The sequence below is a fragment of the Saimiri boliviensis genome, chromosome 4 (assembly GCF_048565385.1).
Source record: "Saimiri boliviensis isolate mSaiBol1 chromosome 4, mSaiBol1.pri, whole genome shotgun sequence".
NCBI classification, from domain to species: domain Eukaryota; kingdom Metazoa; phylum Chordata; class Mammalia; order Primates; family Cebidae; genus Saimiri; species Saimiri boliviensis.
The window spans coordinates 19,826,337-19,838,519 of NC_133452.1; the positions used below are offsets into that span (position 1 = coordinate 19,826,337).

General features: G+C 40.7%; 1 protein-coding gene across 1 annotated transcript in view; it reads right to left on the bottom strand.

Annotated features, from left to right (window-relative positions):
- Positions 1-854: 854 nt before the first annotated feature.
- Positions 855-12,183, bottom strand: part of PPP1R14C (protein phosphatase 1 regulatory inhibitor subunit 14C) — a 113,877-nt gene continuing 102,548 nt past the window's right edge. Inside the window, exon 4 of the mRNA XM_039467924.2 lies at positions 855-2,462. Within this exon, the coding sequence (XP_039323858.1) occupies positions 2,388-2,462 (75 nt within the window). The 3' untranslated portion in view covers positions 855-2,387. The remainder of the gene's footprint in view (positions 2,463-12,183) is intronic.

Here is a 12,183-nt window from a genome sequence, read left to right on the forward strand (position 1 = left end):
ACTCCAAGGAAGGAATTTGGAAGAACTGGGCATTAGTACAAGGCCCAAAGATGAGGTGGAAGAGACAGAGACAACACTTCTCATAAGGCATGCAGAGAGGCTTAGGTATCAAGCAGAGGGTGGAGTCATTAGACTATTCTGGCAGCAGTGTGGAGATGGATTAGAGGGAGACAAGCCTGGACATGGAGACTCCCACCCAAGGTGGTGGCAGCAATCCAGGAAAATTGGATGTGGATTATATTTGAGAAGTATTCACAGAGGACAAGCTGGATGACTGGGAGTACACTGGGGAGTCAAGGAAGAAATCCAACCTTCTGGTGGAGCACTCATGGGGATCAGGGGATGCCAGGCCCTGACAATGGCAGGAGGGAAGGTGGAGAGGGCATGTGTGGTGGGCGCAGAGGCCTCTGGAGGAAAAGTCGGCTCTTCCTTCAACTGAGACCATCACATGGGCTGGTCAATCAAGTCTAATAGAAATCCTGCCCATTCTATATTTTTCTGACTCCATGGTGCAAGGCATTCTAACAATAAGTGGACTAGTTTATTAATTTGCAATGTTTTTGAGGGTTCTTGTCAGATCTGACAAGAAACAGGGAGTTTTCATTAAGGGGCATGGCCTAGGAGAGTGCCAGGCTGAGCACAGAGCTTGTCTTCTCTCTCATCCCAAGAATGTGGTCCAGCTGCTTTGCTTTCACCACCTGATCTGAAGACGCCTCAGGAGAGGGCCAGGATTACATGCCTAAAAATATCTTGAAAATGAAAAGCTAGATAGACGTAGGTGCTTGGTCCCCACCTCCACAGAGAAACTGACTAAGCAAAACCATCATGTTAATGTGTTGTGTAAGCCACACATGTTAACAGACTTGTAAGCAGCTCCATTTATTTGAGTAAATAGCTTGTAAATAAATCATTGGTAAACAATACAAAATTAAATACATTTTCCAAAGCTTGCCAGTATACGCAGAATTCACAAACACAGTTTCTTTAAAAAATAAAATATGTTCAGAGCACCCTTGATATAAAATGCCTGACCCCCGTCCTTGGACCAGGCCACCTGGAGACATCTTACGGTAGGTGGGTTTCTGTGGGAGGCAGCATGGGCCTCCTGGAGTGAAGGAAGAGTTTCTACTCTCACCTATTACCCATCCCACATCCCGTCTGAATTTGTTTCCTTCTCCAAAGAGCTGGAAACTGAGAGGGCTACAGCACACCACCAGGCCTAGCTCCAAGCACAGGGATCAGGGTACACAATTAGGGCCAGGAGCACCCAGAGTCCTCAACACAAGCCAGTGAGAGAAGCCAGAAATGCAATCACCACACTTCCAAACCAGCAATGTCGGCTCCTATAGCAACTGTCTTGAGAGAATGTGAGGCTTTCTCGCCTTGACGTTAACACTCGGTTTACATGCACTGGTCTGATGCTACCCAGGCACAGAAGCTATCAGAATCTATTTCTAAGGAAGACGACACTCGATCTGCTAACTTCCTTTTGATCTGCTTTCCTGGAGAGAGAATAATACACAGTATTGGGTTGAAAGCAGACAATGTGTTGCTACACAGAGCTTCCTTTTTCCAATGCAAAATACCATTTAGATAGTGTGGGCATTTCTCTAGAAACCAAGTTAGTTCTTCAAAAGAAGGGTTCATAAAACTCTAAAAGACCACAGATGAGGCAATAAGCACATGACCTGGCAAAGCATCCCAACCAATGAAATAATAGACATTTTATAAATTAAGCCCTTGACCAACTTAACATTTCTGTAGTGTAGCACATTAAAATAACAGATACACTGAATTCTTTCACTTTGGTGCATAAAGTGAATGTTGAAGTCAGCAGCACTCAATGAAGAATGCCTAGTGGCCTCTTGAAAACACATGTGCTGTGACCTCCAGTTAAAGGATGATCACAAGTTTATTCCATCCATATGAAATAAAACTCACATCAACATTTTAACTTAGTTGTGTGTAGATATATACAAGTACAAGAAATTTGACAGCTGAGTCAAATGTACAACTTAAGAAAAAAAATATTACCAAATTAGTTGTAAGAAAACTATCTTCCCTGTATCATAAGGTACTAAACATCTGAGTCCTTGCAGAAAATGCAGCTTGGCACGACCCTTCCTTGAGTGTCCACCTGCTTTGATAATCCTTGGTTGGGCTGTGGCTACAGTCATAATATCTTTGCTATTAAAATATTACATTAACAAAAACCTTTAAAACCAAAAAAGAAACACTCTTGAATAAATGTCTAATAGCACCCCCCACAATCTCCACACCAAAAAAAACTTTGTTCATAAGGACATCTATTCTTTCACAAAAGTCTTCATGAAGTACAAATCCTAGGACCCTCTTCATCTCTGGGAGAGTTCCACTCTGTTCCAGAATCATACACTCTTCTTCTGTGGAGGGCTCAGTTTCCTCATGCCTCTTATTCGAGAAAGCAGTTCTTTGATAAATTCCTAAAAGAGATGAGAAGAAGTTAATATGAAGGGTCACTATTAAAATTCTGTGTTTAAAAGTCTGTTTAAAGTAATTGATCTCAACCTCAGTTAACTTTTGCTGATGAATTTGGTTGGATGTGTTAACCCCCAATGGTATACTACAAGAATTTCTTAAACAAATAGAGAGTACTAAAACTTCACATCACAATGCCTTCTTATTGTTCTACTTTCTTTAGGGGAAAACCAGGCTACTTTCACTATTGACATGACCTACTTGGTCCCTGAGGCATTTGTTTTGAGATCAGAGCTATTCAACATTACCATGCAAACAAATTACCTGGTGATCTCACAGATTCTGAGTGAGCCTGTCAAGATTGGGGTCTGAGATTCTGCATTTCCAACTAGCTCACAGGTGATGCCAGTGTTAGTCCCTGAACCTCACCAAGAATAGCAAGTCTGGACTAGTGGCTCTCAAATTTGAGTGTGCATCAGAATCACGAGGGAGACTGCTGTGGTTTGAATGTGTCTTCCAAATTTTATGTATTGGAAACTTAATCCCCAAATTAATATGTTGATGGCATTTGGAGGTGGAGCCTTTGGGAGGTAGCTAGGATTAGATAGGGTCATTGGGGTAGGGCCCCCAAGATGGGACTGGTGGCTTTATAAGAAGAAGAAAGTTATGAGTTGACACACACTTGTCCTCTTGCCATGTGATAACCTCCACCATGACATGACACAGCAAAAAGACCCTCGCTAGATGCTAGTGCCATGCTCTTGGACTTCTCAGCCTCCAGAACTGTAAGCTAAATAAACCTCTATTCTAAGAAATTACCCAGCCTGTGGTGTTCTCTTACAGTAACAGAAAACAGACTAAGACAGGAACTCATTAAACCACACAGTGCTGGAACCCACCACCAGAGTTTGTGATTCAGTAGATCTGGGTGGGGCCTAATAAGGTGCATTTCTGACAAGCTCCCAAGTGACGCTGATGTTACTAATCACTGGATAATACTGCACACCACTGGTGTAGATCACACTAAGATTCTTTGGACTCTTTTGGCTGCAGACTACAGATAAAAAAACAAAACAAACCAAAACAAAAAACATTATGTTACAATCTAGTAACTACAAACACACACCTGAAAATTAAAAACGTACAGGATACTTACTACATGCTATGCACTCTGGTATTTCTATTCTACTCTAATTTCGTTTACAAGGGAATGCTGTGGAAGACTCACTAAAAGGATTTTATGATCATTGATCAGAACCTGAAGATTGAAAAATGATCCAGAATGGTTCCCACTTTACAGCATCAGGAATCTGTCACTGTTGCCTCCTGTTTTAAAATGTTTGGGCACCAACTAAATCATATTTATTAGGAAATGATTGCTTGGTCTTCCTATTTTATTTTATTATATCTATTTATTTATTTATTTTTATTGTGCTTTAGGTTCTGGGGTACATGTGCAGATCATGCAGGATTGCTGCATAGGTACACACGTCTATGTGGTTTGCTGCCTCCATCACCCCGTCACCTACATCTGGAATTTCTCCCCATGTTATCCCTCCCCAATCCCCCCACCCAACGGACCCCAGTGTGTGATGCTCCCCTCCCTGTGTCCCTGTGTTCTCGTTGTTCAACATCCACCTATGAGTGAGAACATGCGGCATTTGATTTTCTGTTCTTGTGTCAGTTTGCTGACAATGAGGGTTTCCAGATTCATCCATGTCTCTACAAAGGACGTGAACTCATCATTTTTTATGGCTGCATGGTATTCTATGGTGTATATGTGCCACATTTTCCTTGTCCAGTCAGGTCTTCCTATTTTATATTTATCAAATACAAAGCTGACAGCCAGGCAGACTTTCTAATCAGCAAGTGACAGTCAATAAGTGACAGAACTGAGTGCATCAGAGACTGAAAGCAAAAACACCAAGAAACTTTGCTATCCATGGAGCCATCTGAAAAACAGCTCTCAATCTCAATCTCTCCCTGTACCAATTACAACCCTTGGTCATGAGCTCCCAGACTAAATGAGCCCTGCATTACTTTCTGGCTCTAAAACACAGTAACCCTAAACATTCAACATTTTATTAGTCCCAAAATTTCTTTTATGAATAATCTTTTCCCTATTATAAAAGTAATATGTGTTTTTTTCTAGAAAACCTGGAAAACACAACCAGCAACAGTGCAGTCCTCAGGATTAACTACCATTAATATATTTCCTTCTATGGATATTGTTTTCACCTAATTAAGATCATACTATACAAATATATCCTTTTTCTTCACTTCACATTATGTGAGAAGCTTTTTCCCACATGAAACAATCTTCCTAAAAATCAGTGCCAGCGGTTATATCACCTTTTTGTAAGGATGTTATATGATTTGCTTAATTTCCCCCACCTCTGGATATTTGGATGGATCCTGACTTTTCAAAATTAAAAACAATGTCATAACTGATGTTTTGTGCACAAATCTTTGTCTGTAGCTTGGATTATTCCCTTTGGAGAGCTATCCCAGAAGAAGGTAAAGTAACTTGTTTTCATCACCACCATTTCTGAACTTGTACAGAATGGAATGAATACAAGTGAAGTAAAAGGGAGGCTTTATTTTAATTTTCTAAACACTGACTATTATGATTTAAAGAATTTTCTAGGGTGAAAACATGCCATATTTTCCTATTTATATTCAGTTTTCATTTTGCAAATGTAAATGTATTTCCTATTGCCTCATGTGTTACGTACTTTAATCAATACATAGTATTCTGCGCACACAGTTTCAGTTTCGTTGTTTTTGGAATCTGTTATGCAAATGACTACTACAAAAAGTTTCAGTATTTGAATTTAAGTTTTTTTTTTTTTTAAAGCAAAGGTCAAAATCACAAACCCTGTAATTTATTTTGTTAATAACTCGTAATTTTTCTGCACTATTTTAATAACACATTTTCACAAAGTAAAGACTAAATTTGTTTAAGGAATAATATATCCTAAACTACAGACCTTTCTTTTCAAGACTTTCAAATTTACATTTGGATAATTTAAATTAAATTTGGTAATTTAAATCAAATTCAAACTTTCTCACAAAGCTAACCATGATGTACATAAATCTCAGATTAAAAAGTTTAAATAAATACTATTTGTCTTGTGCTTATGATATATTCCCACTAATGAAATACTCTCATTTTAAATTTTATATTAACATAATTTATACATCTATATCTTAACATACTATGTTGTGCATAATGTGCATATTTTAAACTGTTCATTAAATTTGCATAATGGGGTGCTCAGTCAAGTAAGTTAAAAAATAGCAAGACCAATATTTATTCTCCATGCAGAAACTTGGCAGTATCCCATGCGCAGAAGGATTTTGTTGATTACAGATGATTTGCAAAGAAAATTCAAGGATCTCTAGTCAAGAATACTTTGATGGCTCTTGGCTCCTATTACTCAAAAGCACTCTATTTCAGTAACAATGTATCTCATTTACTCCTAAAATACTAACACTTAGACTTGGGTTAGAGGCACTGATTTAGTCAGAGAAGGGCTACTCCTTTGAGGAAATCACCTCTGAGTTAATACCTGAATTAACAGAGAGGAGCCAGCTTGGGAGGATCTGGAGGGCCTAGGTCACAGTGCATGTGCAGGGCTCTGCAGATAAATAAGCAAGGAAGTGGAAGTCCTTGGCACAGAATGGCCAGGGTGAGTGTGATGGACCAATGCCAGGGGGCTTGGCCTGGTCACCAGGGCCTCGTAGGCACAGTAAGGCGTCAACAGAGCATCACAGGGGAAAGCCCCTAGAGGCTCTGGAGCAGGGGAGCAGCAGCATCTGATTTATGACTTTGGAAGTTTCCTTTGGTCACTGGGTCTTATGAAAATAAGAATGAATCACAGACCAGTTTAAAGCTACAGCAGTACTCCAGGGAAGAGATGCCAGGGGCTTAGAGTATGTTGATAGAAACCCAAATGGAAATAAGTGGGTAGACCTGGAACCCATTTAGGATGCAGACCCAATAGACCTTGCTGGGGGATAGAGGTCACAACACATGTGCACAGCCCTGCAGATAAATAAACAAGGAAGTGGAAGTCTCTGGCACAGAATGGCCAGAGTGAGTGTGATAGGCTAATGCCAGAGAGAGCATGGTGTGGTCAGTAGGGTGTGGCGGGAGGGGGAACAGGAAAGCAGAAATTTAAGGTCACTGTTCCTTATCAACTGGAGGAAAGACAGTGCCATTTGCTGAGCTGTGGGATAACTGGAGGAAAAAACAGCAGGCTTACAGACTTGTGATGAGATGTCAGGATGACAAATATGACTTGGGATCTCAGCTCATGGTTGCAAACATCAATATGGACATCATATTAGTGCCTCTCAACTTACACATGAAACAAAACCAAAAAAAAAACCATGTGTGAGCACTAGACATACCAGCCCGAAACAAAAATTTTATGAAAAATATAACTTATTCTGAAAAAATGAAAGTCAAGACCAGCAAATGTGTTCCTACCCAGTTTGTAAACACACGGTGATCTAGACCTGGACTATTCAGTATGGTGGCCAGTAACCATATGTGGCTTTTTAAACTGAAATTAAGTACAATAAGTAAAATTTGAAATTCATCTGTTAGTCTTGCTAGCCACATTTCAAGTACTCCACAGCCACAGATGGCCAGTGGCTACCATGTGGACAATGCCAATAGGGACTCTTTCTATTATCCCAGAATATTCTGTTGGGATGTACAGATGCTGCTGCTTTACATTGCAGGCCTTGGTGGGATAACCTTGGAGTTGAATATAAATAGAGAGGAAGATAAGGTCAAAGGCCCTGGTGAGGTTTGGTAGAGGAGTCAGAGCCACAAGAGCTGGGAGAAAAAACCAAGAGAATGTACTGTTCAGAAGCCAAGAGGAAAAAGTGTTCCTAGCAGAAAGAGGTGTTCACCTAAGTCAAGTGCAATGAGAGGTTAAGTAAATCAAGGACAGAGACAAATATATAGGATTGGGCAAGAAAGGGCCAGTGTGTCTTAGATGAGAGATTTTTGAGTAGAATGGTTGGGGAAGTGGCTACAAGGTTCCCAGTGACTTTTTCTTTGTAAACACCTTTATTAAGGCATAATTGAAATGCCATAAGCTGAACATATTTAAGGCAGACAAGCACCACAAGCCTGCTATCTGCATGATGAACATCATGGACGTATCCAGCACCTCCAGCACTTTCTTCATGTTTCTGTGCAATTCCCCTCTCCTCCCATTCACAGGAAAGCATGACCTGTGTTCTGTCACTCCAGATTAGTTTTTCTTCTCCAGAGTTTTACACAAACAGAATCCTAACACTGTACTTTTCAGTGCGGCCTCTTTTACTTTGCACAGTTATTTGGAGATTCAGCTATACTGCTCCACGTGTTAATAATTAATTCCTATTTTATTGCAGAGTAGCATCGATCATAAAGATATACCACAATTTATCTATTCAGCTGTTGGCAGAAATGTGGGTTGTTTCCAGTTTGAGGCTATTATAGACAAAGTTGTTTAAAACATTCATGTACAAATCTTTGTATGGAACATGCTTCAATTTCTTTTGTCTAAATATCCATGAGTGGAATGGCTGAATCACTGATCTATTTATTTGTCGACGTTTATACCCATACCACATTGTCTTGAAAAGTATGGATTTATTTATAGTAAATCATGAAACCAGGTAATGTTAGTCTGCCAACTTTGTTGATCTTTTTCAAAATTGTTTTGGCTATTCTAGGTCCTTTAAATTTCCTTAAGAATTTTAGGGCCAGGCACAGTGGCTCACACCTGTAATCCCAACACTTTGGGAGGCTGAGGCAGGCGGGTCACCTGAGATCAGGAGTTCAAGACCAGCCTGGATAACATGGTGAAACCCTGTCTCTACTAAAAAACACAAAAATTAGCCAGGTGTGGTGGCAGGTGCCTGTAATCCCAGCTTCTTGGGAGGCTGAGGCAGGAGAATTGCTTGAACCTGGGAAGCGGAGTTCCAGTGAGCTGAGACTGTGCCATTACACTCCAGCCTGGGCAATAGAGCAAAACTCCAACTCAAAAAAACAAAAAAAAACAAAAACAAAAAACAAAAAACAAAAACCCAGAATTTTAGAATCAGCTTATAAATTTCCCTGCTGGAGTTTTGACTGAGATTGCCTTAAATCTGTAGATCGATTTGGGGAGAACTGATATCTCAACAGGAATGAATCCTTTCACCAACAAACATGATATATCTCTACTCTCAGTTAAGAACTAAACTATCTCAGCAATGGTTTGTAGTTTTCAGTGTATGAATATTGTATATCTTTTGTCAGATATGTTTCTAAGTATCTAATATTGTTGATGTTATTGTAAATAGTATATTTTTATTTCCAGTTGTTGCTCGTATAGAGAAATACAATAGATTTTCATCTACTTATCTTGTATCCTGCAAGCTTGCCGAACTCATATTAGTTCTAGGAGATTTTTTGTAGATTCTATTGAATGTTCTACACAGCCATATTGTCTATGAATGAAAACAACTTAACAGCTTCCTATTTAGAAGCCTTGTATTTATTTTCTTTCTTTTTTTCCTAACTGTACTGGCTTAAAGCTGCAACACTGTGTTGAATAAAAGTGGTGAGAGCGAAAACCCTCACCATGCTCCTGATCTTGGGGGAAGCAGTCAGTCTTTCACCACAAAGTCTGTTACCTGTAGGCTTTTTGCAGGTATTATTTATCAAGTTAAGAGGGTTCTCTGCTATTTTTAGCGTGCTGAGAGTTTGTATCAGGAATAGAGGCTGGGTTTTGTCTAATGCTTTGTCTGCGTCTACTGACATGATTAGAAGGTTCCCCCCTTCTAGTTCTTTCCTTTTTTTTTTTTTTTTTTAAGACAGAGTCTCCATCGCCAGGCTGGAGTGCAGTGGCGTGATCCCAGCTCACTGCAACTTCCGTCTTCCGATTTCAAGCAATTCTTCTGCCTCAGCCTCCTGAGTAGCTGAGACTACAGGCATGCACCACCATACCCGGCTAATTTTTTGTACTTTTAGTAGAGACGGGGTTTCACCATGTTGGCCAGGATGGTCTTGATCTCTTGACCTCGTGATCCGCCCACCTCAGCCTCCCAAAGTGCTGGGATTACAGGCATGAGCCACCGCACCTGGCCTCTCCTAGTTATTTAATGTGGTGAATTATGTTGATTTTCTAAAGTTAAATTAATCTTGCATTCTTGCAATAAACCCCACTTGATCATGATGGCTTTTTTACATATTGTTGAATTCAATCTGGCAGAATGTTCACATCCATGTTCGTGTAAAATACTTGTCTGTACATTTATTTTCTTGTAATATCTTTATATTTAGTATCAGAGTATTGCCAGCTTCATAGCATGAGTTGGGAAGTATTCCTTCCTTTTCAGGTTTCTGGAAGAGGTTATGTAGAGTTGGGTAGGATTTCTTTCTTAGATGTCTGGTAAAATTCCCCACTGAAGCCATCTGGGCCTAGAGGTTTTTGTTTGTTTGTTTGTTGTTTTGTGTTTGAGGGGAGGTTTTGAAAGGTTGTACCTATTGAGAAATTTTCCTGTATGAGGTAGGAAAAACAAAACTCTTTTTCCTACTCCCACACTCAACACAGAATACTTCATGTCACCAAAATGTGGGTGGGGGGCAGGGGGTTTCCCCACATATCAAGCAATTCTCCAGAAGACATCAGCAGAGTATCCTATGATTCAATTCAATTCTGGATGTCTCACTCTGTCACCCAGGCTGGAGTTTAGTGGCATGATACTGGCTCACAGCAACCTCCACCTTCTGGGTTCAAGCAATTCTCATGCCTCAGCTTTCCAAGTAGCTGAGATGGAGTTTTGCCATGTTGGCCAGGCTAGTCTTGAACTCCTGGCCTCAAGTGATCCACCCACATCGGCCTCCCAAAGTGTTGGGATTACAGGCATGAGCCACCATGCCCAGCTGATTCTGACACTATTTGCCTGGAGTTAGAGTTAGATACCACGGGTTAAAGTGTCAGTCCCACAGGCCTGACCCCAGCTTCAGATGCCAATTCTAGGTCCCAGGTTGTCACCTATACTTCTGGCTGACCAGCTATGAACTGAGGTTCTCATGACCCTCTCTGTGGGTACAATAATTTGCTAGAGCAACTCCCAGGACTCAAGGAAACACTTACATTTACTGGTGTATAACATTAATAAAGGATGTGATAAAAGATACAGATGAACAGCAGATGAAGAGACACACAGGTCAGGGCATGGGGGAAGGAGCATGGAGCTCCCATGCCCTCTCTGGGCATGCTCCTCTCCCAGAACATTCTTATGTTCAGCAACCCAGAAGCTCTCTCAACCCCATAGTTCAGGGATTTTTATGTGGGCTTTATCATATAGGTATGATCAATTATTAACTGTATCTCTAGCCCCCTTCCTCTTTTTGGAGGATGGGGTAGGGCTGAAAGTTTCTAATCATGGCTTGGTCTTTCTGCTGACCAGCACCCACTTATTTGCCCACCAAGAGGTGCCTCATTAGAACAAAAGACACTCCTATCACCCAGGAAATTCCAACAGATTAGGAGATCTGGGTCAAAAACTAAGGTCAAAGATGAAATGCTAGAACAAAAGATGTACATAGCACCTGATTGCCCAGGAAATTATAAGAGTTTTAGGAGCTCTGTGCCAAGGACCTGGAGGAGAAAGCAAACATGTATTTCTCATTATATTACAAAGCTGAGGCAGGAGAATACCATTTGGAGGCAGGGAACCTAAGGCTGATTCGTGCAGACCACCTAGAAGTAAATCAAAAGGAAAACCCCAACTTTCCACACCCACGTGAAAAATGGATAAGAGACTATCCCCTTTGCAACCTTCCCCACTTTCTGCATTGCAGATGAAAAATGGAAGGTACCTCTGATAGGTCCCCTCTCGCAACCAGTCGGACTGGTTGCAGTCCTAGTCTTCATCTGCGTAAGTGTATAACTTGAAAAATTCACTTCTGCAACTAATCAGACTGGTTGCAGGCTACTATTTTATTTACATAAGGTATAAGCAAGTAACCAGTGGGAAACCTCTAGAGGTTTCTGTAACCAGGCCTCTTGGAAATTCTGTAACCAGCACTCTTGAGTCACTTGCTCGAGTCCACTCCCACTCTGTGGAGTGTACCTTCGTTTCAATAAATCTGTACTTTCATTGCTTCATTCTTTCATTGCTTTGTGTGTTTTGTACAACTCTTTGTTCAAAACACAAGATCCTAGACACTCTCCACTGGTAACAATATCCTGCCTGTTTCAGCTAAGTTGTTGGATTTACTGGCACAATCTTGTTCATAACATCTATAGAATCTGTAGTAATGTCAGATGGTTCTGACAGTAATGTTGGTTCCCGATGTTAGTAATTTGTCTTCTCTCCTTATTTCCATTTATCATTATGGCTAAGAAGTTTATCAATTGTATTGACCTTTTCAACGAATCAGCTTTTGTTTCACTGATTCTCTTTTTTTTTTTTTTTTTTTGAGATGAAGTTTCACTCTGTCACCCAGGCTGGAGTGCAGTGGCACGATCTTGGCTCACTGCAGCCTCTGCCTCCCAGGTTCTGGCAATTCTCCTGCCTCAGCCTCCTGAGTAGCCGGGATTACAGGCATGTGCCACCACACCCAGCTAATTTTTGTATTTTTAGTAGAGACGGGGTTTTACCATGTTGGTCAGGCTGGTCTTGAACTCCTGACCTCATGATCCACCCACCTCGACCTCCCAAAGT